General features: G+C 52.4%; 3 protein-coding genes across 6 annotated transcripts in view; all 3 read left to right on the forward strand.

The window, feature by feature from the left end:
- The first annotated feature begins 1,777 nt into the window (after positions 1-1,777).
- On the forward strand, positions 1,778-5,908 carry ITPA (inosine triphosphatase). Its single transcript, XM_082484707.1, has 8 exons — positions 1,778-1,862; positions 1,955-2,012; positions 2,102-2,166; positions 2,963-3,036; positions 3,878-3,909; positions 4,649-4,764; positions 5,306-5,382; positions 5,688-5,908. The coding sequence occupies exons 1-8, from the start codon at positions 1,800-1,802 to the stop codon at positions 5,806-5,808; spliced, it is 606 nt and encodes a 201-aa protein (XP_082340833.1). The 5' UTR covers positions 1,778-1,799; the 3' UTR covers positions 5,809-5,908.
- Positions 5,909-6,376: 468 nt separating this feature from the next.
- On the forward strand, positions 6,377-11,989 carry METTL13 (methyltransferase 13, eEF1A N-terminus and K55). 2 transcript variants are annotated; one of them, XM_082484694.1, is made up of 8 exons: positions 6,377-6,547; positions 6,969-7,716; positions 8,452-8,651; positions 9,260-9,455; positions 9,661-9,825; positions 10,031-10,243; positions 10,628-10,759; positions 11,254-11,989. In XM_082484694.1, exons 1-8 carry the CDS (start codon positions 6,395-6,397, stop codon positions 11,526-11,528), a joined length of 2,082 nt encoding a protein of 693 aa, XP_082340820.1. In that variant the 5' UTR covers positions 6,377-6,394; the 3' UTR covers positions 11,529-11,989. The 2 variants fall into 2 exon arrangements, with proteins under 2 accessions (XP_082340820.1, XP_082340821.1); XM_082484695.1 differs by having other exon boundaries at positions 9,682-9,825.
- A 7,062-nt stretch (positions 11,990-19,051) lies between these two features.
- The window catches only part of DNM3 (dynamin 3), a gene marked incomplete at both ends in the record, with an annotated part of 193,276 nt that continues 187,048 nt past the window's right edge, over positions 19,052-25,279 (forward strand). For all 3 annotated transcript variants that reach the window (XM_082484692.1, XM_082484690.1, XM_082484691.1), the window contains one exon: positions 19,052-19,197. In XM_082484692.1, the coding sequence (XP_082340818.1) occupies positions 19,052-19,197 (146 nt within the window). The remainder of the gene's footprint in view (positions 19,198-25,279) is intronic.

Below are 25,279 nucleotides of genomic sequence, written 5' to 3' on the forward strand. Positions count from 1 at the left end.
CTGGACCAGGCCCAGCACAGGCAGCAGGTTCTCACCCTGGAAAAGCTGGCTTTCCTCGACTGCTTTGCCAGAGTGCTTTCGCAGCATCTCCCAGGAGGCTGGGGTGCAAACAGTTGTACGAGATGCAGGACAGGGAAAGCTACCATGTCCAAAGCCTTCAGTGTGCTTCCCTGGGTTGCCGGGATTAGGTGTTGACCGGTTTTACATTCAAGTCACTGAATGCCGGGGCCATCCTGAGCGCAGACCTTCTCAAGGGACCAGCTCGGGCTGTGAGAGGCACCACCAGCAGCAAATCAACAGTCCTGGCCAGTAACTTCACAGTAATAGAATTTATTGAGCAAGTTTTATGGATTCCCCCCTGCCTTCCCCCCTACAAGGTTGAAAAGACCAATGCAATGCCTGGTCTCAGCTACACTACAGAGCAGTCTTCCTTATGTTCTTTTGAGATATCATGGTCTTTGTATTGCAGCCTGTGCTATGCCACCCTGGACTGGTGGCAGGGAGAACTGTAGTGAGTGGAAAGGGTTGTTGTTTCCAGCAGCGTCTGCATGCTTTGGGGTTGGTTTTCACTTAGGAGACATTATGAAGGAGATTTTACAACAAAAACAATTCCTTCACCCAAGCATAGGGTGTGTTTTATCCATTCCCCCTTTGTGCAGAAGACAGACCTCTTCATTAGCTGCTGTTTTCCACATGATCGCTTTTTTACAGGGAACGGCATGTTTTGGCTGAAGTTGTGCGTTCCTGCTGCAGGGCTGGTTCCTCCTCCCATGCTTGCTGGCATGACCCATCTGGAAAGACCTCTGGGGTCCCCCCACCTTGGGGGCACTGGGGCTGCAGGGGTGGATGTCTGCAGCTCTGATACGGGTGGGAGAGGCCTCCCCACTCCCAGCTCTGGGAGCTGGCATCACCAGAGGGGATGAAGTCCCTTCTGGGGTGGCTGGGTCTGAAGTGGAGGGCTGGGTATGGCAGTGGGAGAGCTCCCAGGGCCCTGCTGCTTCACAGGGCACTCATCCCCACTACCTTTTGGTTGGGGAGCACTGGGCTTCACTGACCCATTCCTCTAGGGCTCCACACTGGGAGCAGGGACCATCTCTTGACTCCCCAGTCCAGCTCTCCCCACTGATGTTTTTGCTACAGCCGCCAGCTGCTCCTGCATCTACCTTCAGAGAGATGGAACTTGATCGCTTTCACATAGGAAATGTGCAAAGACGTGCCAGAGGTGGGGGAGTAAATAGCAGCACCGCTTGGAAAACAATCCACTACCCAGTTCCTCCAACTACATGTGATTCTACTTCAGGGAAAACAGAGAGGGATCCTCCGGCCGCGGCTGCCAAACGCTGGGGAAGTAAACAGGGAGGCGGCCGGTCGGGGCAGCGCAGGGGCACGGCCGCCCCCGCCCCGGTGGAGGCGCCGCTGCTCGCTGGAGGCCGGCCCTCAGGCAGCGGGGACCAGCGGCCGCGGGGCCTGAGGCGGTGGAAGGGCGGGGGGGGAGCCTGTGGCGGGGGACGGGGCCCCGAGGCGGGGGGGGTGGACCCGGCTTCCGCGGCCGCCTCAGCCGCCATGGAGGTCCGCGCCCGCCTTCGCATCTCTCGCGAGACTATCCGTGACGGACCCGCGCATGCGCACCGGCCGCGCCTCGCACCGGCGAGCGGCAAGCACCCTCCCGCGGAGGACCGGAAGTTCCCCTCTCTTTAGGCATCGGCGGAAGCCTTCCCCATTGGCTGGGCGTTGCTGGGCAGGGTGCCGCCGGCGGCGGTGATTGGCGGCTCGGCGCGCGGGCGCTGCGCGGGGTCAGGATGGCGGCGCCGGCTCGGCGGAGCGTGGTGTTCGTGACAGGCAACGCCAAGAAACTGGAGGAGGTGAGAGGGGACGGCTGCGGCCTGGCGGGACCGGGACCGCGATCGCGGCCTGAGCCTGACCGGTGGGTTTCCCTCCGTTCTCCCTTTCGCAGGTCACTCAGATCCTGGGGGACTCCTTTCCCTACACGCTGGTGGCGAAGAAAATTGACCGTAAGTTGGCGGCGAGGCCTGGGGAGACGCGGAGGGGCGGCCCGGCTCGGCCCCTCCGTCTCCCCAGCGCCGACCTTTTATGTCCCCAGTGCCGGAGTACCAGGGGGAGCCGGACGAGATCTCCGTGCAGAAGTGCCGCGAAGCCGCCCGGCAGGTCGCTCGCTTTCTCCTTTCCCGCTGGTCGGAGCGGTGGTGTGGGTGCGGGAGCTCCGAGGGACTCCCGGCCCCGGTGGGGCTTCTGACCCGGCCCTGGGGAAACTTGGGAATGTGTCCGGGCCTGGTCTGGCCTCGCTGCACTCCCGTCAGCCGGCTGTTTCTGGCCTATGCTGGGTGATGGTGAATTCTCACTGGTGACACAGTGTTTAGGCAGTCCTGCTGCTGCTCCTCTGGCCTCTGTGTCCCTTGAGCAGCAGGAGAACGTGACAGCTCCTTCAGTGCAGCCCCAGTGGTTGTGGGATACTGTTTTCCATCAGCTGAAGCTTCTGATGGATCACCTTCCAGAGCTGTCTCTGGGATGGCTGTCTTAAAAGAACCAAGTGAGGGCTCAAACTCAAGGAAAATGCAGACATGCCTCCAGGACACAAGCTTTCTCTCTCCTTGTCCATTCCTTTCCTCAAGAGGGCAGGGGGTGTTCAGGTCTGCTTGGTTTTCTCCATCCCACCATGCCTTTCCCCCAGGAGGGCAGGGGGTATTCAGCTCTGCTTGATTTTCTCCATGAAAGGTCTTCTCCACCATGCTTCAGCCACTCCTGCCTGCCTGGCAAGAGCATGGGTTTGGTTGTGTCTGGCCAGTATGGATTGTCTCTGAGGTGAAGAGCTCTAGTGGCAAGTGGATTTTGTGATGTTTCTGTTATCATGGAAACATGGCAATAGAATAGAGCAAGAAACTGTGTTTGGAGGCAGTGTCATCCTCTAGGTCTGATGTTCCCATCTCTTGGACTTTCCCTGTAGGTTCGGGGACCTGTTATAGTAGAGGATACCTGCTTGTGCTTCAATGCCCTGGGGGGGCTTCCAGGACCATACATGTAAGTAGGAGGGAACTTGCTTCACTTTTCATGTCCTAGAGTTAGAAGCGCAGGCTGGCAAGGTGTGTTTCATGGGAGATAATCCATGCACCAGGAGCAGTAGAGTTAGGGAGGTGATTACTGGTCTGTGTCCTCAGCTTCATCCTTCACCCTAGGGGCTGGTCTTAAACTCCTTGAGCCTGTAAGTTACTCCTGTAAGTTACAGTGCTGGACGAGAGAGGCAAACCTGAATCTCCTGATCTGTGGTGCCTGCTCTTGCAGCCAGCCTGGGAACCTGGCCCCATAGCAGGCTCTGTGTAGTTAAGGCATCACGTGTTTCCACAGGACTCTGGGATGAGTGTTCTATAGGTTCTCACAGGGATACTTTAATCCAACACATAACAAGATTATTACATTGCAGTGTAAATCCTATAGTAAAATACTGCCCTCCTGGGATTAACTTTTGTTGTAATTAATTCTCCAAACTATCTCCGCTGAGCTGAGCAGAGACATAAAAGCTTTATATGATTAAGTTCGCACTACAACTGGGTGTAAGATGTAAACAAGTTGAGTCGAGAAATGTATTTCAGCATGTCATTGCTCACGAGTAGGAACTGGGTTATTTACATAGACCCCAGTACTGCAGTAAATTAAATACCCCACTGTTGTTTTCACTGTGTCCCATTCAGTTTAAGAGCTAAGTTGTCTTTGTTGGTAAATAGCCCAGAATGAGGTGATTTGACAGCACATTTAAAGAGGGATTCAAAGGGCTATGGAAATGTATACAACGTCTCAAGGATGCCTGTATTTCTGAGAAATAATAGCAAAAATTCATTTTCCTCTTTTCTTCTTTTCCCTTCAGAAAATGGTTCCTGGAAAAACTCAAACCAGAAGGTACTGCCTCCCGTGTTACTGCTCTGCATGTAACTTGGTTCTTTCCAAATGAAATGAATCCTTGCCCATGCTGGGTTCTGCTGAGCATGCTTGCCTAGCTCGCTGCCCGTTTCATAGATGGTTCCTTTCCGGTCTGTCCAGCTCTGTCCCTTCCTGTTCTCTCCTTGAACCTGTTCTGTGCCTTTCTTCACTGGATGTTGTTTTCCCTTGGTAGCTTCAGCATCATCCCTCCATTCCTAGTTTCCCAGACACCTGCCTTTGCTGGCTGGTGGCAGGGCTTGTGGGAACGTCATCAGTGTGACCTGAAAGACCTGCTGCTCCCTTTGGCTTTTGTGCAAGCTCCTCTCCACTAATGCTTGCCTCCCTTGGTATGCAGTGACTGCCATTGAACCTGCAGTTAAAGAGTGTTACTGCAAATCCTGCACTGGCATCATGAGCATTAATCACGCAAATTCAGAGTGGGCTTTAGCCCTCTCTGGTGCCACATGCTTGCTTGCTTTCACTCCCAAATTAATAGCGGGGCCCTGCAGCTCACACTGTGTTAGATCTGAGGTGCTGGCTTCAGTCATGCAAGGGACTGGGCCAAGAGCATCCTTGTGCCCGAGCTTTGTCACCTCCTGTAGTTCTTCCTCTCCCTTGTCGATATGAATGCAGAATACTCCCTCAATCCATCTCTAGGTGGGTGTGTTGCGCTCCGAGGGAGAGGCAGTAACGCCGGGATCCTTTCTGTGTCGCTCAGGCCTGTACAAGCTGCTGGCTGGGTTTGAAGACAAATCTGCCTATGCTCTCTGTACTTTTGCATTCAGTACTGGAAACCCAGAGGAGCCAGTGAAGCTGTTCAAAGGCCAGACTCATGTAGGTGTTGTGCCTGGGAAAAGGGAAGATGCTGAGAGGGGGAGGCTGTAATGTCAATTTTGTAACAGCATTGGCTCTGTTGAGGACCATTTTAGTTGCTCCTGGGTCACTGAACACCCTTGGAGCTTGTTGGGAACAGGCAGAGGGAGAGCACAGCTGCTGGGCAATGGGTGCTGAATGCTGCAGCCCTTTTTGCCCAGCTGTGCGTACAGAACACTTTGCACATTACCCCAGGCTCTTCAGCCCCCTCATCTCCCTCTGGCAGGGTTGTATTTGAGTGCAGCTGTTACTGCTGTTAATTGGGGGGGTAAAGGGGCTGTCAACACAGGGCAGCGTGATGCAGCACTGGGTTAGGGGCTGCTAATTTTGGTCACGTCCTGGGGGGGTGCTGGGAAGGAGGACAGCACCACGCACTGAGCCGGTGGTGGCCACAGCGTGAGCGATGGTTGCGTGTAGCTCCTCAGTCTGTGTTTGAAACATGACGGTGAGGGAAGTGCTGCAAAACCACGGCTTACGGGTCTTTTTTGCCATCTCGTGGCAGGGGCTGATAGTGGAGCCCAGAGGCCCTCGAGATTTTGGCTGGGATCCCTGCTTTCAGCCAGATGGCTACAACCAGACGTAAGTGGTGTTTTACCTACAGCTGTTTATGTAAGGAAAGCCGGGGTCAAGGTTGTGTGTGGAGAGGAACTGGCTTACAAGGAAGGGTGGCAAGGAGAAAACACCCTCCTAGATCTGAACGTGCTGGGTTATGGGGATGGGGATGATCAGGATGGGGGCTGTTGGCTTTGCCAGCATGTCACTACATATGGCCCTGCTGTGTAGTCAAGAGAGGAGGTGGCGAGCAGAGGGGGAGCTCTCGGTGTGTGGGGGGAACGTGCTTTAGTATCTCTGCTGCTGAGACTTGTGGTTTCTCTCCCTTCCAGCTATGCTGAACTGCCCAAGGCAGTGAAGAACTCGATCTCACACCGTTACAGAGCGCTGAGTGAGCTCTCCGCCTTTTTTCTTCAGAGCAACTCCGCAGCACCCGGCTCCACTCCCAGCTAGCCTCCCCGGGGCTGCGGGCACCCTGTGTTCTCCATGTCGTGTGCTGCCCCGGGAGAGCTCTGCTCCGCTGCAGGCTGCCATTAAAGCTGCACCTTTACTGTTACCCTTTCCCCCGGCTCCTTGTTTTCGTTCCTCCCGAAGCGCTGCGCAGCCCAGCGACTCTGGATTATTTAACCGGCACATTTGCGCCTTATGGGAACCTCGCAGGGGCCGCCGTGCTTGGCATGGCTCCGGCCCGGCCGTGCCCGGGCATTCCCTGCCGCCCTTTCTGCCTAGGGAAACGGCAGAGACCTGAGTAGCGCAGAACACCGAGTCGCGGGGCTGCGGTGGCTGCGCCCCAGGGAGACCGGCTCTGCCCGCCCCGGAGTGAGCTGCAGACCGAGACGGCGAAAGTGCGCCGGCGTGGCTGCGCGCTCACGTGCCGAACGGCGAGCCAATGGGAAGCGGGGAGGGGGAGGAGGTAGCCAATCGGCTGCGGATCCGCTGCGGCCAATCGGAGCGCGGCGCACCCGGAAGTGGTCAGGGTGCGGCGCGGCGCGGCGCGGGGACACGTGCGCTGTGAGCGGGAGCCCGAGCCCTGCTGGCTATGGACCTGCTGCCCCGGAGCCCCGGGGAGTTCGGCTCAACCCGGTACTGGGATCGGTTCTTCCGGCAGCGCGGGCAGCGGCCCTTCGAGTGGTACGGGGCCTTCCCGGAGCTCTGCCCCGTCCTGCACAAGTACGTCCGGCCCCGCGACAAGGTGAGCCCTGGTCTGGAACCCAGCGCCGTGTGCCGGGGCCGAACCTCCCCCGTGCCGGGCTCTGTGCCGCCGTGTCCCGGTTTAAACCGCTATCGTGTGCAGGTACATAAGACGCAAAGCCCCTGGTGTGCTGTAGCAAGATAACAGGAGAGACCCACGAGTTGTGCTGGTATGGGAACTCTGGGGGTTAAAACACCCAGATGATCCCCAAAAGAGATGCAGCAGATGTATCGCTTCTGTGCCTGTGTGACTTTTCTATATGGATACGTTATCTCGGGGCCCTAGAGAGTGGGTTTGCAGGTGCTGCGGGCGTGGTTTTCACAGAAGCCTCATGGCTGTGGCTGATACTTGCTTGTAAAATGCTTTGGGATGCATTTCCAGGGCGTTCTCACCATCATGCTGCTCTTGTGCCACTCCCCAGGTTCTGGTGGTGGGCTGTGGGAACTCGGAGCTGAGCGAACAGATGTATGACATGGGTATGTGCGAGGACATTGTGAACATCGACATCAGTGACACAGTGATCCGTCAGATGCAAGAGCGGAGTGGGAGCAAGAGGCCGAAGATGAGCTACCTGCTGATGGACATGCTTCAGATGGACTTCCCTGATGCCCACTTCCAGGTGGTCCTGGACAAAGGCACTCTGGATGCCATCCTCACCAATGAAGAGGAGGCCACTTTAGCTAAGGTGGACAAGATGTTTACCGAGATCAGCCGAGTACTGCAGGTAGGAGGGCGCTACCTCTGTATCTCCTTGGCTCAAGCCCATGTGCTGAAGAAAGCAGTGGAATACTTCTCCCAGGAAGGCTGGGTTGTGCGTGTCCATCAGGTGGCCAGCAGCAGGGACAAGCAGCAGTTTGTCCTACCAGTCTTTGTCTATGTCATGACAAAGTTCAGGAAGATCCCCGGCTCAGCACTGCAGATCCTGGAGATCTGCCCCGAGGAGCAGGACAAGCCAATGCGGGTGGAGAGTGCAGAGCAGCTAGTGGCAGCAGTGAAGGACAGGCAGCATTACGCCCTGCTCTGCAGCCAGCTGAGCAAAACCCCTTGCGGGGAGCAGGTTTCCCTGGATCTGTGTGACAAGGAGTGCGGGAAGCCTCGCTACACGCTGCATGTGGTTGACAGCCCCTCAGTGAAACCTTCCCGGGACAATCGCTTTGCCATCTTCATCAGTGAGTACAGCTTCTCCTGGCTGCAATGAGATGGTACTCTGGGCAGGAGCTGCAAAGCGGCCAGCGGTCCTGGCCTTGCTGAAATCAGGGCTGGAGAGGGAAATAACCTGCCTATGTGGAGTTCGGTTGATGTTTGAGTCCTGGATTTGTGGTGGGACATGTTTGCCTGGTTGTGCAAGCAGAGATCTGGCACAGAGCTCACTGGCTGAGTGGATGCCTGTCTGGCAGCAGAGGGATGCTGCCTGCCCTGCTTCCAAGGTGGTGATTCCTGCTTTGACACTGGTGGCAGCCAGTCATTGCATAAAGCCAGAGCACAGCAGATGCAGCCGGAAAGGCATTGCTGGTCTGTGTGGGTGTCCTGACTTGCCAGGGCCAGGCTGCTTGGGGCTGTGCTTCGCTTTTGCACTTGCACCTCGTGAAGACGCCATTGGGCTCTGCTAGCAGCGCTGTTCCCTCTCTGTGCGCCTGCAAAGCTGGGGCTTAGCACAGCCTGCAGATGGGTTGTGAGGCTGTTGGACCCCCCCTTCTTATGAGATGTAGCTTTTCCAGCCTCCTGCATGAGCCTGCCCGAACAGGGAAGGTCCTGGCTCTCTTGATGGCTGCAGAGCATGACTCTAGGCATGCAGTGGTACTTCCTTGTGATGTCTTGCCGTTCCCTGCAGCTCCTCTCTCGGAGGCAGGGGTGGTTGCTCGGAGACTGAGACTGACCCAGGCTGATGGCAGCCCCTTCTGCAGTTCCACAGGGCAGAGAAACCGAGTGGCTCTTTGGGACGGAAGAAGGGCGGAGGCAGCTGGCCGCCAGCGCGGGCTTCGGGCGCCTGGTCACCGTGGCCCTGCACAGGGAGCAGCACTACGAGGGCATGGCGGGCATCCAGGCGGAGCTGTCGGGGAAGGTGATGGAGCTGGCCCCACTGGGCCTCCCTGCTCGGCAGCAGGTGAGCCCTGCCGTCCGGCCCCCTTGCTCGGCTTCCCCAAAACCCAGGCCAGGCTGGCTCTCCGCCAGCAGCGAGCCCCTCTTCTCTGAGGGAGACCGAGCTGCAACGTGTGAGCTGGCTGCCTTGGCAGGGAGGAAGCTGGCCTCAGGTCTAGCTCCTTTGGTTTTTTCCTCCAGCTAGCTGCCTTCACTTGGAGGCAGGATTTGAGGTGCCTGTGTGGCAGGATTCAGTGCCAAGTCCTTGCCCTCCAAAACCCAGCATCCCAAGAAAAACAGGTATCCTGAAACCATAGAGTATCCGGCCCCTTCTTAATCCTGCCTTTAACTTCTGTCCCTTCTGTCTCCTCTTTCCTGCCCCAACTCGCCAAAACTGAGGTCTTGGAAGAAGTCTTGGGGTGTTTGCTTCCTGTACCCCAGCACGTGTGTACCCAGGGGGAGCCTGGTGTCCCATGTGCTGGTCCCCAGCTGCCCTGTTGCTGCCTACAGCACATCCCACTGCTCCCACGATATGTCTGCTTCATCCCAATTCTTTAGCCATAGTCAGGACAGCGGGAATGCTAGGGTCTGTTTCTGTAGCCTTTCTTACACTGGTCCTCGTGCTCCCTGCAGGTACCATTTCTGTCTGTGGGAGGGGACATTGGGGTGCGGACAGTGCGGCACTGTGACACCAGCCCCCTGAGCGGGGAGTACGTTGTGGAGGACGTGAAGGGGGATGGCACCTGCTACTTCCGACGCCTCATCTTCCTCCGCAACAGGAATGTGGTGCAGTCGGAGGCTCGGCTCCTGTCCCCTGTGCCTCTCCCAGGTATGTGGGGCAGCTGGGAAGGGGCAGGGGCAGAGTGTGAGCGTGATAAGGGAGGGAGATAAAAGCCCTGCTGGGACCTGCCTACTTTGTCCCAGGGCGGCCCTGGAAGTGTTTTTGCATTCTGCTGCCTGCTCCATGGGTGGGATAGGGGCTAGGGGCGTCTAGTCCTCAGAAAGCATCCTTGTCTGCTGCCTTGCCTTACCAGCTGATGCCTCCTGTCGTTCAGGCCAGAAGAAACGGAAGAAGGACAAGAAGAAAACCAGTCCCGCTGAGCCACCCACAACCATTGACAAGAGCTACCTGTGCTGTGAGCACCACAAGGCCATGGTGGCGGGGCTCTGCCTGCTGGGGGGTCCTGACCCCCTCACAGGTGACAAAGCTGGTGGTGGGAGGCTGTTGCCAAGGCAGACGTGGGGCAGGTGTGTGGCTGTCCCCATGCCCCAGCTTCTTGGAGAAGGGCTTTTCTGGCTGGGGCATTCAATGTGCCCTTCCCAAACTGATTTGGGCAGGGGGGTGGGAAGAGTGGTGTAAGCATGGTCATCCCAGCAGCTCACCCAGGCGCTCTCCGTTGGCAGGAACCCCGCTGGCGGTGCTGGTGGTGGGGCTCGGTGGGGGCAGCCTGCCCCTCTTTATCCACGACTACTTCTCGCAGGCCCAAGTGGCTGTGGTGGAGATTGATCCCTGCATGCTGGAGGTGGCCACATGCTGGTTCGGCTTCTGCCAGGGCGACCGGATGCAGGTGCACATCTCCGATGGCCTGGACTATGTGACCAAGCTGGCGACTGAAGGTACTGTCTTGCGGAGCACCCCAGGTGCCCCATCGAGCTCAGTGGGTGATGTGCTGGGGTGTAGAGTCTTGAGTTGCTTTCACCCTCTGCTTCCAATTCCTACCTATCTCCTGTCATGTGTCACGAGCTCCAGCCTCACCAGGTCTCTGCAGCTGACAGGCCTGTCCTTGCCAATGTGTGCAGGGGATGTTAGATTTTCTGCCTCCCCCAGCACTGAGGGCTGCTGCTGTGGGTTTCATTTGGAAAGAGAAACCCTGGGGGAGAGAGTAGTGCCTGTGACATGGCAGAGGGCATGTCTTAACCACCCCATTCGTTGCTTCCCTGCTGTGCATGGGGCTCATCTCTGTCCCATGGGATAATGAGTCTCTGCACTCCCTCCTGCAGCCCCAGCCCAGTATGACGCCATCATGTTTGATGTGGACAGCAAAGACCTCACGGTGGGGATGAGCTGCCCGCCCCCGGCCTTCGTGGAAAAGCTCTTTCTGCAGAAAGTTAAAACCATCCTCAAGCCAGAAGGTAGGAGGGGAAATCTGGTGGTGTCCCTGTGGCCGGGCTGGCTGGTCCTGTGTGGGGTTTGAGTCGTGGGGCCAGTTTCTCATCCTGGAGAACAGCAGCTGTGGCCAGGATTGCTGCATGGCAACTGCAGGATTGCTCCTGGCTGGTCCCAGATCTGGGTGTTTCAGTGGGTGTTGTGACAGCAGGGTGTAGCAGGTGGCCTGCAATGCTACTGTGTCAGGCAGGCTGAGGTATTCCCAGGGGGGCAAAGAGAGGTTGCGGGAAGGCAGAGGGTGTAGGCGGTATCTGGGAACAGATCGGATGGCAGCCTACAACCCATGTGGTGTCAGGGATTGGGAGCTGGGCCAAGGGCACTGGGGGGATGCTGGTACTCCTTGTGCTGCCATGGAGGAGCTGTTTGCACCAGGGTGGCACCAATTCAGCTGTGTTCCTGCAGGGAGCAGGACAGTGTATGCGGGCTGGTCCAAACTCCCACCTCTCTCGCCCTGCTACAGGAGTCTTCGTGCTCAACTTGGTGTGCCGTGATGCCCAGCTGAAGGAGTCTGTCCTGGCCACCCTCAGGGAGGTCTTCCCGCTGCTCTACACACGCCGCATTGAAGGGGAGATCAATGAGATCCTATTCTGCCAGCCCAGCCCTGAGGGCCGGCGGGACCCCACAGAGCTGGGAGCACGTGCCCGGGCACTGGAGAGGGACCTGCGGCAGCCCGGACGCCCCTGGGACAGCTCGTATGTGCTGGCGGATATGCTGCAGGCTGTAAAGATCCTCTGAGAGGGGCCTCGATGCTGCTTGAATGAGAGAGGTGTCCCTGTGTGGGTGCTGTGGCCCCACAGTGGAGGGGTGCCTGTGGCTGGGATTGCCACCCCTGGGGAGCTGGTGGTGGCCTGGGTCTGCCTGAAGGACAGGACTGGTGTGGAGAGGTGTTCCCTGTAGCGTGGCTCCCCAGGAAGGGGTCTGGGACAGTGGGAGGCTGTACAGCCCAAGGGGCAGTGTTGAGGTGGTGAGGGGAGGAAGGTGCTGCGGGTCTGGCAGGACTGTGTGTTTGAGTCTGTCCCCACTGCTTTCCCGTTCTGGAAAAAGCATCCCTTCAACCATCCCCTTCCCTTCCACCACAGATGGCTCCTTCCCTCTGGTGCTGCCTCTCCCTGTGTCTCCAGCAAACCTGGTCACTGGTGTCTGTGCAAAGCCCCAGCCTTGCCCCAAGCCTGGTTGTGGATGTGGGGGGGTGGGCTGAGAGCTGTGAAAATAAAGTTCTCAGGGCTGCTCTGAGGCCCATGGTGCTTTTCCAGGCTTATTTCTGGAGTTCCCAGCACCCCTGGAAAAGGTACAGTTACCTCCACTACTGAAGGGCATTTTCTGGGGGCAGGTAGCTGCCCCTTTTACCCCACTGCCCCCTCCCTACTTGCCTTCCCCAACCTGGACCCCACTACGTGCCAGTTCCTCCTCTGTGTTTCTTCAGCCATTGCCACTGTAAACTGGGACCTGTAACCCCTGGGGCTCCCAACCCTCCTTCTCTCCCCTGCCCCTTGGGCCAGCAGGCACCCAGATGTGGGCTCAGGCTCTTGGGCACACCAACCCACTCGTCCAGCTGGGGCAGGTCAGCCTTCCTGCAGGATGAAAAGGCAGCAAGGAAGCATACATTGGGGTGTTCCCATGGCACCCTTTTCCTGCACAGGCAGTTCATTTTGTCTCCAGTGGGTTTCAAAACCTGGTTCTTCCCTGCAAAGGTTTAGCTGAAGAACTGACCTAGGGGTCCTGGCTGGTTACAGAGCAGCTGACTCGCTGGTATGCCCTCATTCATCAGAAGTCATATTTGGGGGGACTTGTCTTTCTCCCCTGCAACAGCTGGTACTAACATGAATCTAAGACATTGTACCAAAGTGACCAGCTTGCAGCCATCAGTGTGGCAACGTGCTCAGGCACCATGATGCTTTGCCACTGATCCTGCACCCTCACCCCTTGCTCGCTTCTGCCACTTGGTACCCTGAGCAAGGACATCTTTCTGGCAGCTGCTTCCTAAAGCAAACCCTCCCCAGCCACCTTTCCCCAGTCCAGGGTGGTAATAACACACCAGAAGCAGCTCCGGGAGGGATCCGATGCAGCCATTGGAATGGAGGCAACAGCAGCCGCGTCTCGGCCATCTCGCCAGCTTTGCAGCTCGTGCACCCTGTCCACCAGGGTGTTGGTGGGCTGCTGCTCATCATCATGTCCTTCCTCAGCAGGACCCAGCTCTCCTCCACCTGCAGGAAATCCAGCTTTGTTTAGAATGCCAAGTGAGAGGGCATGTGAGCCTAAGCATCTGTAGTTCCCCAGCCTTATGGGGGGCTATGGAAAGTGCACCCCAAGGGCTCTCAGCCCTTGAACTCATGGGGACTGTGGCCACTGCACCGATGCAGGAGACGGGGCTGTTTGAGCCCAAGAGGCAGTATAGCAGCTGTACCAGCAGAAAGTCTGCCCCTCCAATCAGTGCCTGTTACTATATTTTAATTTTAATTTGACAACAGGCTCTGCTTTGGAAACTGCTCTGTTCAGACCCCTTCTCTGATGCTCCTTGCCTTATTCCCCTTCACACAGAGGGACAAATCAGTGCCCTACTTTCTCCCTGGTCTGGCCCGCTTCTATGCAGAGGGAGCAGATGCTTTTTTTAAATAAGTGCTTTTGATGGTTCCCAGGCGCTGGAGGGTTCCCTGCCTCAGATAAAGGATGGCAGCGTGGGCGCGTGCTCTCAGTATGTTGCTTACCACCCAGCCCCTGCTCTGTGCTGTAGTGTGTTTGGGTCAGCATGTGGTTGCTGGTCAATGGGAGAGATGAGGCTGGAGCTCGAGCTGGGTGAAGTCTGCCTGCCCCCAAGCAGTTAGTTTCTAAAGCTCCTCTGTGATGAGCACTTTTTTGAAAGATATCTATTATCTACCCAGCTTAGCGATGGCAGATTTCTCAACTGGATCAGCACTGCTGTGTTTAGTCTATTTTTAACCTAGTTTTCAATTCTCAACATAATTTCAATGACACAGGTTTGTGTGTGCCCTTTTTTTTTACCCAAACCATCTCCTTTCTTCCCCAGGAGCTCATACAAAGGCTGCGTTCATCCCTCCCTTGTCCAGTTCCGCCTTTCTGTTGTGCTTCCTAATTGCTGCACAACGCCACATCCTGGTGGAAAAACAAAAGCCATCTATTAGAAACAACATAAAGATGAAATCTTAGTTCATTGCAGCTGTCCTTGCAGCTACTGACAGCCCTACACGTTTGGTCTGGAAATACGTTTCAGCCAGAAAATTGGCAAATTAATGACTGTTGCAAATACCTGAAATCTTCCTCTGCAGGTAAATTGCTGCGAGGCTGGAGTAATTGATGTTTAGTAAATATTTCTCCTGGCAGCCAAAACATGCAGCTAATGTATACATTTGGCAACTGTGTCTCTGTTGAGTGTTTTGGCAATATACTCATGTTTACATCCCTTACTCCTCACTTCCTTCCTTTGCAGCGTAGGCACGCTGCAAGCAGCGGGATGGAAACAAGCGCTGCTGTCACTTAGCAACCTCCGTTGGCTTTGAGATGTTGATTTTATTCCTTTCTGGATTTCCCAGCACAAAAAGAGACAGCCAGGTAACTCATTACGTGGCTCAGGCATGAGGCTGTAACCAGCCAGGGATGCTTCAGTCTGGTCCAGCCTGAATCCCTCTTGGAGCATCGTATCCATGTCCAGCCACTGCTCCAGTGAGTGAGGCAGTGGGAGTTGATGGGTCAGCCCTGGGTTTTGTGATCCAGATCAGTGGAGATGCTTTGGCCCAAGGTAACTCTGTGGCCAGGCAGCTGGCAGGATGATGAAGGTACGAGGCAGGCAGCGGTGGGGTGCCATGCATGTGCCCCCTATGGAATAACCTCCTTGGGTGTCACAGCCCACATCCCTGCTCTGCAGAAGGACTGGAAGTGGCTGGGCTCTTGGGAAGAGGGTGGAGGTGGACGGTGGACATACTGTCACCAGCTGAAAGTATGTCAAGAAGCTGGGAGAGATTTTGCAGTAATAGAAACTGCAGGGACTGAGTGTTGAGGCTGATTCCCTCCAGCTGGGAAGAGCTCTGCTGGAGTGAGCCTGTCCTTGCTGGCTGGAGATGCTGCTGCTGCCCGGGAATGGCAGGGTCACAGCACAGCAAGGGCTGCAACAGCCACATCCCAGAGGGTGAAAGTGCCTGGGAAGTGTTTTGTCAATTAATTCTTCTCTAGGGGAAGCACTTGGCTTGCCTGCCTTTGTGACCGAGGAAGCAGGCGGGCGCCAGGCTGCAGTGAGGGAGTACAGCTCTTCCCTGGGGTGCTCAGGGCCGCAGGGAAACATCTCTGTGGGCTGCAATGCAGCATGGTGGCCTCTTTCTACCTGGCAACCGGATGCACCTGACGAAAGGATCCAGCTGGAGATCACAGGGCAGCAGAGAAGCCCTGGGGCAGGGACTGGGGTGTCACTGTCCTGTGGTCTGTGAGTCAGCAGTGCCAGAGGCTGCAGGGGAGAGGCAGAAAGCACCTCCTCTTTACAGGGGGAAATGCTGCAGCCGCTACTTCTAATCACAGCTCTGCAGCCTCTGGCTTTCTTTCACTGGTTTTAATTCTGTCTTTTGCAGCTTCAACGCCTGAGCTCTTCTGCTGGCAGACGTGCAGGCAAAATGCTGGCCGGCAGGTTCATGCCAGCACTGCAGAGCCAGGTGCTGCTGAGAACCTGGGAGCTACCCTGTGCACAGGGCTCCTTGCCCACACCTCCTTCTGCTCTGCACCCATCAGCTGCCTGAAAAACTCTGCAAGACTCTGGGTTTGTATCTGAACCAAGCAGGAGGCGAGGAAGGTCCCTGGCGAGCAGAAGATCATGTGTGAAGGAGCCTGCCTCTTTTAAATGCTTCTTGGGGGGAGAAGGATGCTGCCTCGTCTGTGCTCTGCTCCCCCTGGGGTCCTGCCTGCTCTTCTGGCAGGGGAGCATGCCTGGCTCTTCACCACAGGCATCTGCAAATCTCTGTTGTAGTTTACATATAACCCATTTTTCATGAAGGGAATTGTACCAGCATGTGTTTATAAAGTAGCCTGGGGACCTGATCCAAATGTCCTCAGCTTTAACGTCATGCTGCCTGGTTAGGAAGAAGTGCCTGTGGGTAAGGTTGTGGGCTGTAATGCTACAGCTGCACCCTGAAACCAGACTATTTTTGCTTTATATTTTTTTGGAAGTCAGGGCAGGACAAACTTGCTGTCCATAGGCTCGATCTGAAATGCAGCAGAGGCTTTGGCAGGGCTGGGGGCCCCAGGCAGGCTGTGCTGGAGCCGGTGACATCTGGAAGTGGGCAGACAGCGCTGACGGAGACAGCGGGGCTGGCGTGCCGCCCTGGGGAGCAGGGCACTCTTCCCGCCGTGTCAGGGAGAGGTGGTCGGCAAAGGTCGTCTCTCCTTGCCGAGCCTGTCATGTGGCAAAAGGAAATGATAAATATCGTGGGGTACAACTGAGTGGAGGGTAAAAATAGCACATGTTTAGCTGGCTAACTGGTGAAAAACACAGCTCTGTGCTCTCAGGCATCGCACCTGGTGCTCTCCAGGAAAACAGTTACTTGTATGGCCCTCTGATGCTGGTTCTCTCTCTTCAAAGAGAGAGGCAGAGGAGGAAAAAGAGACTTATGAGTTTAGAAGGAACTAAACTACTTTAATGAAATATTAATATAAAAATAAAAAGAAATAATGAAAAATATACAAAACCGTATCAAGCTCCCGAGATGACAATCACGTCACCGGCTGGCACTGGAGAAGTCCCAGGTTGGACTCAGTGACCAATGGGAACTGGGTTCCGGATCTGCATTCAGGATTGGGATCACAGGCAGACAAACAGAGTCCTCCTCAGACATCAGCCATTGAAGGAAGAGCACTGACCCTTTGATCCCTCAGCTTTTATACTGAGCATGAGGCAGATGGGATGGAATACCGTGTTGGTCAGTTTTGGGTCACCTGTCCTGTCCGCTCCTCCCCGCAAGTGGGACCCCACTATGCTTTTCCGCTTCCGACCCTCCAACGGGGCAAATAACAAAGTTGGTTGGCCTTGGCTGTTATAGTAGTAAGTATAAGCAAGAGCCTCTCTAAATACCATGCCTGGGCATCAGCTATAAACATAGGTCTTATCACTCTGAGAGAGTGAACATTGTCTGCACAATATGCAGTTAATTTCAGTAGTTAGAGAGGCCTAGCCAAGAAGTGAAGTTACTGAACAAAATTGGTTCTGTTTTACCTCAAACCAGGACACACAAACAGGAAAAAAAGTTCGGTTTGGAAACTTCCCAGACTTGGGGGAATAAGTCAAACTTTTCCTAATCATAGATTTTTTTTTTCTTTTTCTCTCTCTTTTTTTTTTTTTGTTGTTATTGTTGTGGAAACAATCAAAAACGTAATTTAAAGCCCTAATGGTAAGGACAGTTCCCTAGGTTATCAAATTGAAGGTGTGCATAGCGTTGCTCCTGAGACATCCTGCCTTTTTTAATCTTCATATGTCTTGTGGATATGCAACCCTATCGCCAGACTGCTCTCCTACTGATCTTAATTATTTCACGGGGGCAGCACAAAGTGCTCTGACACTCAGATGGGGCAGATTTGGTCAGAACACAATACTGTTCTTCCCGACTTCCAGCCTCTATAGAAACCCATGAACTGGAAGAAGGCCAGGCAGCTACTCCCGTGCCTCCTAGCATAGCCTGCTCGCTCAGGAGTGGAGAAAAAAAATAATCATGCTGCTAATTGGCATAATTATGTCAATAACCCCCCGGCCCCATCTAGGTAGAAATGATTGAAAGGCTTTTCCCAGAGGCTATGATGCTGGGGAGGTAATCTAACTGCAGCCGAAAAGCCATTGCTAGAGAACCTCTCTGTGTATTATGCCAATTAAAAACTTTTTAGCCAGAGCTAAAGCAAACTGTTCATTTGTTTCTAGGGTTATAAGTCAGCCTGTTGTAGAGAGTCATTTTTCACACTTATTGAGAGCTCTGGCCAAGAAGTTTTGATAATCCTCCAGATCATTAGTATCTGTCAGCCTGCAGGATGTTTGCAGTTCCCTTTTGTTTTGCTTTTCACGCTGAGCAAGGCCAGTGTCTGGTTTAATACAGAGGATAACTTTTATTGCTGCAGGACTCCAAAGCCTCTGTTTTGGGTATTTTTGTGTTGTGACTGTGGCCAGTAATCACAGATAAATCTCTGTTCGCCTGTGCTTTTAGCTCAGCCTCAGTTTGCATTTTTAATTGAATCCTCTGCAATGACATGGCTTGAACCTTGTTATCGCTTCCCAGCCTGTTCCTGACTCCCTCACCTGTTACTAGCTCTGCTGGACCCAGCTTCTCCGGCTTGCCCTGACACCATTCCAGGGAACACGTCTGACCCAGGCAGCACTCCTGCCCATGGCTGAGCCTCAGTGCCATTTGCCAGGGCTCCTTGTGTGCCGTGGGAATGGATCATGGTTCCTGCTGCTCCTGTTCCCATCACAGGCGGGAGCAGGGAGGAATTCGGCCAGCAGGACTGCTCCAAAATACCCTGCTCAGCAGATTGGGAAGTGCTGAAGCCAGTTGCTTGCCAGGTCCCATGCTGGCAAGTGGGACCCAGTGCTCCTAGTTTGGCCCTGTTCCCAGTTTGGTGCCAAAGTTGTAGAGGTAGGGTGCACACAAACCTCCAGGCTGCCTTGGTGCTGGGTGCCAGAAAATGGCGTGGCTGGGAATGGCCTTGTGCCGGGGGCTCGTGGGGGGCACCATGGCCCTCTCCACCAGCGGGATGGGGTGGCCAGCTGGGATCAGGGCTCCTGGGAGAGAGGGGCAGCATGGCTGTCCCGCGGGTCGGTGTGTGGACCTGAGCTGAACCACAGTCCTCACGCCTAAGTGTCCCAGCACCAAGGGTCCATGTGTAGGGACGAGCCCACCCTGCCACTCAAGTGGAATGGGTGGGCAGCGGGTGAGTGGAGGCTCCAGGCTGCCGGGAGGAACCCATGGATGCTCCCTGCAAGCTGCTGGCCTGAGCTGGTGACCAGCAGGAGGCTCTGCTGGTGCCGGACCACGGAGGGGCCTCTGCCACCGCAGGGAGGGCAGAGGGGATCTCACCACCGCCAAGGGCTCCCCGGCCCCAGCCCCGCCACCCCTGCACCGGGCGGGGGCGTGGCCGCACTGGGAGGGGGCGTAGTCTTTCCGGGGAGACCCCGCCCCCAGGCTCAGGGGTGGGACGCATGCGCAGTGCGCCGGTGTTACCTGTCAGCGGCGGCGGCGGGCGGAGGAGGAGGCGGCGGCGGGAGGGGACGGCGCGGCGGGATGGAGGGGCTCATCCCGCTCGTCAACCGGCTGCAGGACGCCTTCGCGGCGCTGGGCCAGAGCTGCCTGCTCGACCTGCCGCAGATCGCTGTGGTGGGTGGGCAGAGCGCCGGCAAGAGCTCCGTGCTGGAGAACTGCGTGTCCAGGTGAGACGGCGGGCACGGTACCCCCCCGCCCTCAGCAACAACCTCCCTCACTGGCTGCGCGCGCTATTCCCCACCGTTGTTCCCCCTCCACCGTCCAACGGTCGCCGCGCGCGCCCCCCTGCAGCGCCGCGCCCCCGTGGCGGTGGGGGGAGGCCGGGGGGAGGGGGGGGGATATTCCCGGCTCCGCGCCGACCGGAGTGAGGGGGAGGCTTGGTGCGTGCGGCGGAGGCGTCGAGGCGGGCCCTGTCACGGCAGCGTCCTTGGTTTGCGTGCTGCGGGGAAGCCGGCGCAACTCCGGTGTGAGCGCGTTCATGTGCCCGGTGTGTGTGTGTGGGGTTAACCGCTGTGTGGGGAAAAGAGGTATTTAAAGCCCCAAATCCTAATTACGGCGGGGGCGCTGAGTCTCGTTGGATCTCATACCGTTACTTACAATGTGTGCCATCCTAATGCGCATATGGGTATTAGCATCTTTTCTAACGTTACTGAAAGAAGAAAGGGGAAGCCTAACGATTCAGGTGGTCCTTTTGATGCACAGATTATGTCTCTGAAGATCTCTTGAGGAAAACATGAACTTCGTGTGCTGTTTCATAAAGTTGCTGCTGCATTTGCTGCAAATAGTGTGAGGGCTGCTGGAGGAAGGTGGTGTTTTCAGAGCGTAGCTGCAATCGTTAGTTGGCATATAGGATCAAAAGTATTATTCTATGTCAGTGATTGGGGAGCTTTCATGCACAGAGATCTTCATTAAAGGTAATATTAAATATTGTGTCTCTCTACAGCCTGGCTGCGTGTCAAACTGCAATACTTCTTGACATACAGTATAAAAATACTGTACAGTTGTTCTTTATCTCCGCTTCAGAATTTACTCTTACTGCATTAAATGCCAGTTCTTCCTACCTAACTACTGATGTTGACGGTACTGCCAGTGTCTCAGGTTTAGAAAGCATGAGTGAGGTCCTCAGAAATCACTATTGGCCATCAAATTATTACAGTTTTCTTTAAACCAGTCATTAAAAAGTATTTTCATAACCTTTTGACTTTTTGATCTGTGTGTCCACAAAGCTGTGCAAAGCACATGTGCTGGGGATAAAAGGCATCTTCATCTTTCTTGTCAATAAGGATATTTTGGTCCCTGTGTCAAAGCCTTGCCTGGGGTGGCACCCACCTGGGATCGGGGCTGAGTGTGGTGGGCTGATGTCTTTCTCTGGATCCAGCTGCGCTGATGGAAGAGGTTACTGCTCCCAGATGCTTGTTATTGTTTCCCTGCTAGAGGGATCTGCTCCATCTGATCCGCAGGTGGAGCTGTTCCTTTGAGTGCAGCGCACTCCCGTCCCTGCTGCCTGGATGTTCCTGGCTAGAGCAAAAGGTGAAAATGAACAGTTTTGAATGAACAGGCTAATCTGGCCTATTTGGACAAGAAGCTGGAACCAGCTGCACAAGAGAGGTGTAGACATTTGTAGCAAGAATTATAGAGAAAAGCTAAGGGCACTGACTTTTTTCACCTGTGTAGTTATCGCCATGCAGCCTGCAGGCACTGCAAGAGAGTCTCTTCAGAGAAGAGCTTACAGACTGCTGTGGAACACCAGGGTGTCTGTCACACGGGACCTGGAATTTGGCTTCTTTCAACCCCCTCTCAGAGTTCCACACTGTTGTTTTATGCAGTAACTTGTTGAGATATAGTATCAGCTGATCTGTAGTACCTCCCTACTTGCAAGCCTGGAGCTTATTGCAAATGTGACATTAAAATGTGTTTTTTAAAACCCATTCCATGAGACTTAAGCAACTATGTTTTACTTGTACCTTTCCTCCAGACTGGGCGAGTATATGTGGTCGGCAGATGTGTGTTTCCTAAGATGTGGGAACTTGATTGTGAACCCTCAGAAGCAGATTAATAAATATCCAGGAGATTGGAAGAGCATTTTGCTTGTCAGATGGGCAGGCAAAACGGTCTATGGCTCTTTTCAGTTAGCTATAGGACATTGCTGTTTTTATGGGATAATGAAGCTGCTCTCTGCAAACAAGAAGTTTATTTCATCTGCATAAGTCTTAATGTAGAGGTAGCGCATCTCATTGTAGATACATGTTGCGCTTATGTTTCTTTTAGTGGTACGTTGCATGATGTGTTGCATGATGTGTGTGAATAACCACAGGCTGAATATTAACTAATAGTAACACAGCTTTGAAATTCACTTCAAAATAAAATAGTCCCAGCATTGCTCTGAAGTTTGAGTGTTTATTCTCATGTTTGTTTGTTTGTTTTTGTGTTTTTTTGTTGTTGTTGTTGTGTTTTGGGCTATTTTACCACATTAATCATTATCGTTAGATTTTGAACTCTTAGCCTTCAGAGAGACATTCAAGATCATCTCTCTTCAGGAATAGCTGTAATCGGTGAGAGGAAGGTATGCTATCCTCCATGTGGAGGGCAGGGTATTGCTACAAACATGCTGTTGGTTGGTAACCTGAGTATTTGTTAGTGGAGCTCTAGGGAGGTTAATAAGGTTCTTCTTAACTCTAGGATTTGATTGTTATTCTCTGCTGCCTGTAACCACTAAACCATTGTGCCTGTTTCAGTCCTTCACAGGGTCTTTGGCTGTGCAAAGATGACTTTTTTTACCCACTTGAACAGGGGAAGCCTATTTTCTAGCTTGAAGGTGGAGCTTCTTTATGGAGCATAACCGCTCAAAAGACATGTTGGGCTGTACCCACCATCTAGTTTATGCATTGCCATAATTTTTCAGAAGGGTTGTGAGAGGTCTGTCTCTGGCACAGTTCTGTCGGCTGACAGATGGTTATGAAAGTAGGATCCAAGTCCTGTTATTTCTTAAAGCTGCTGAGCGACACACATCCATCACTGTCCCCAAAGTAGCACCAAGCCTTGTTTAGGTGCACACAACATCCTTAATTACTTACAATGGTCAATGAGTGTGTTTGGATTGTTTCATCTGCATCGGTGCTGGTGTTGTATGAGGATGAATTCTGCATGTTTGCCCGCTCCAGGAATTGTGTGACACCCAGAACTACTTATGTGTCATTGTAGGTTGGCTTGGAACAAGGCTGGAGTGGCACAGTGTCAAATGTCCTAATGTAGCTGTTATTGTTACTGTTTGGATTAGCATCTGCTAAGGTATTTGGAGAGTTTGCTCTTCACTTACTGCTCCTCTGTGTGTAAGGAGACTGCTTCTTTTGATAGTCAAGGACTGTGTTTGAAGTGTTTCCTCTCAGGATTCTGGTTATATTTAGATTGAAACAGAGATTCCAGAGAGCACCTGAGGACAACAGTAATTTCCATTTATGGGTTAGACCTTCATGTGTTCCTAACTGGAGCTCATGGCACTCATTTGAGGAAATGGTATTGTCTGAAGTGTGAATGTTCTTCTTACATGCTTCTCTTTGTAACAGAAGTAAACATGTCCTTAAAATACTGAGCCAGTATTTGAAGCAAAGGATCTAGTGTGGTCTTCTGGTAGAAGTTGGTGGGAGAGAGATTCAAAAGCACACGGGGGAGTCAAACATCTAATACCAACAGAATGCCAGTGGGAGATAGGCACTTCGCCTGGTCTTACTCCTTTGCTGCAGCTGAGTACAGGACCATGACCTTATATGTTGTTTGTGCTTTTTAAACATCTTGCTTTTGATAATAATAGGGTTACTTAGAAGAAAACTAATGGCAGGAAGCAATCCCCGGAAACTGTATTTGGAGAGAAGGCATTTTCTATTATTTCATATATATCCAAATGGGCTTTTAAGATAACTAAAGGCGCAGATGGCAAGCTACCTTGTCAGGACCTCTTTCTCCAGATTTGAATCAGAACCTTATTTTATTCTTAAAAACAGTGGGAAATAATAATTAGATTTCAAAGCTGAAAGCTCTTTATTTCCTTCCCTGCTTAATATAATATAAACTGCATGTGGCTAAATAATTGTTTTATAAGTGATGTGAACTCTTGATTTTAAGTCTGTCAGTCATAATCAAACAAGCACTTTCATTTTAAGAGCCTGAGGTCTGGTTTTGTAATACAGCTTTACAGCTTTTTGATCTGAGTCGCTTTTGATAATCTTACAGCTACTGCATGTTGTATAGCTATTTATTATGACGTATGTACTAATTTTAATATTTTTTTTTTTTCAAATTATGATTCCTTGTGTGCTTAGCGCATTCTTTTTCCTTGAGATGGCGGTTGTGAAAAGACTGTGTTGAGTCATTAGGGGAAGAGAAAGGACTTTAAATCTGACTGTTGAAGCAGAGAATTTTTCCAAAGAAAGTAGATAAATACTTCGATTGTATGCCTCCTGGGGGAGATATAGTTAAAATTGGTGCAGATATTTTATTACTTTAGTAACTAGTCATCGACAGAGAAACTTTTGCAGAAAATTCTCCTCTTTTGTGAAACAGGCATGAGAAAGCTAAACAGTTGGAGATACAAACTGAAATGTGGTGCTGTGTATTCTTTTTTTAATCTTAAGGATTTTCTGGAAATGAGAATCAGCCACTCCTTTTCCTGACTAATTAAGCCATTGTACAGCTGTATTGAGTGTATTAGTCTAGTTATCAAAATACTCTGGTGCACTGAAAGCAAGAATTGTTTCTGGCTTTTCCATTAAATAGAAACAGCAGCAAATGAGACAGTGGCTCGTTTAGGTTTCTTCCCCAAATACGTTTTTACATTTAGACGTTGAAGAACAAACTTGGCCATTTAGGTGGGATATAGATGGCTTAGTTTTGTCATTAAATGTAGCTCCGATGTGGATTTTAAGTTAATTTTTACATCAAGTCTTGAGAATGAATATATGCAAAGTAAAGCGAATGTGCAGTTAAAGACATGCAAACAAATATGCTAACTTTTTTTTTCTTCCCCCACGTGTAAAGTAAAAGTTTTCCTCTAAAACTGTTTTGAAGATCCGTGTTTCTTATTTCTGTCATTTAAATTTTACCAATTAAATGACTTCTATTTTAAGAAAAGCTGTGCTCCGTAATGTGGCATAGTATAGGGAACCCTGACCTATACTCTGGCATTTAAGTTCCGCATATCAAGCAGTTTACAGAGATGCTAAATCAATAAGTAATGCTTAACATTTTTGTAAGGTGTACCTGTGAGAATACATACACATATGTTTTTTGGCATACTATACATGGTTAGGGTGTTGTAGTAGTTTAGTGAACACAGGCTTAGTATTTGAAGTCTGAGACATAAATTTCAGAAAAACCTCAAGACCCTGCAAAAAGCAGCCCTCAAAAAAACCCTGTTGGCCTTGAGTGCCTCCTGAGAAATCAGGGCTGCAAATTCAGTGGCAGTTGTTACTGGGAGTTCAATCCATCAAGGTACTGAAGGTGACTGCACACCTCTGATAATTTTTAACGGTGAATAGTCATCTCATGAGAGGTTTGTGTGTTTTGGTGGTTTTTTTTTTGTGTTTTCTTTTTTCTTTTCTTTTATTCAGACCATAGGTAGCCACTTAAATTCCCTGATTCTTAATACAGAGACACTTCTGAAAACTCAACAGATTATACAAAAGCCTAGAATTTCGGACAATGTTATAAATCCTGATACTTACTGCCTTCAGGAAGGAGCCCACACTTGGGATTTGGTAGTGTTGAAATCAACAACTAACAACCACCTTTGTTGCCTTGCTGTTTCTTCCTGGGCATTGCTTCTACTAATGTTTCAAGCTTACATTATTTACTTTTGTAGATAAAATAGAAAACAAGGTTTTCCAGTTTAGATAAATGCACGTTAACTGTATGATTGTTTGGACATTTGTCTGTAAACACAGGGAGCGATGCTGCTATGGATTGCAGAAAGAAGTATGGACACTGTTCTGTTCTCTGCCACTGATTCACTGTATGACCTCAAACTGTTTTTTAAACATTACCTGCATCTGTATCCACATATATATGCCTCGAGTCTTTGTCTTGACTGTATGTGGGATTTAGATTTTTATTCCTTTATTTTTAAGTTTCTTCTATTTCTAAAGGAAGAGGTTAGCATATAATCTTAAAATCAGCGTGGGAGAACTGTGACTGTAGTCTAAAACTTGCTGTTATGCGTTTCTCTGCTTTGTGTGATGGCAGTTTTAGATATCTATA

Source organism: Vanellus vanellus (assembly GCF_965231255.1).
Source record: "Vanellus vanellus genome assembly, chromosome: 5".
Taxonomy (NCBI): domain Eukaryota; kingdom Metazoa; phylum Chordata; class Aves; order Charadriiformes; family Charadriidae; genus Vanellus; species Vanellus vanellus.

Excerpts from the sequence above, each read along its gene's own strand:
- ITPA (XM_082484707.1), top strand. The coding sequence starts at position 1,800 with ATGGCGGCGCCGGCTCGGCGGAGCGTGGTGTTCGTGACAGGCAACGCC. Across the intron at positions 1,863-1,954 it reads ACGCCAAGAAACTGGAGGAG|GTCACTCAGATCCTGGGGGA; the intron begins GTGAGAGGGGAC and ends TCCCTTTCGCAG. Across the intron at positions 2,167-2,962 it reads GCCGCGAAGCCGCCCGGCAG|GTTCGGGGACCTGTTATAGT; the intron begins GTCGCTCGCTTT and ends CTTTCCCTGTAG.
- METTL13 (XM_082484694.1), top strand. The coding sequence starts at position 6,395 with ATGGACCTGCTGCCCCGGAGCCCCGGGGAGTTCGGCTCAACCCGGTAC. Across the intron at positions 9,456-9,660 it reads GTCCCCTGTGCCTCTCCCAG|CTGATGCCTCCTGTCGTTCA; the intron begins GTATGTGGGGCA and ends TTGCCTTACCAG. Across the intron at positions 10,760-11,253 it reads AACCATCCTCAAGCCAGAAG|GAGTCTTCGTGCTCAACTTG; the intron begins GTAGGAGGGGAA and ends GCCCTGCTACAG.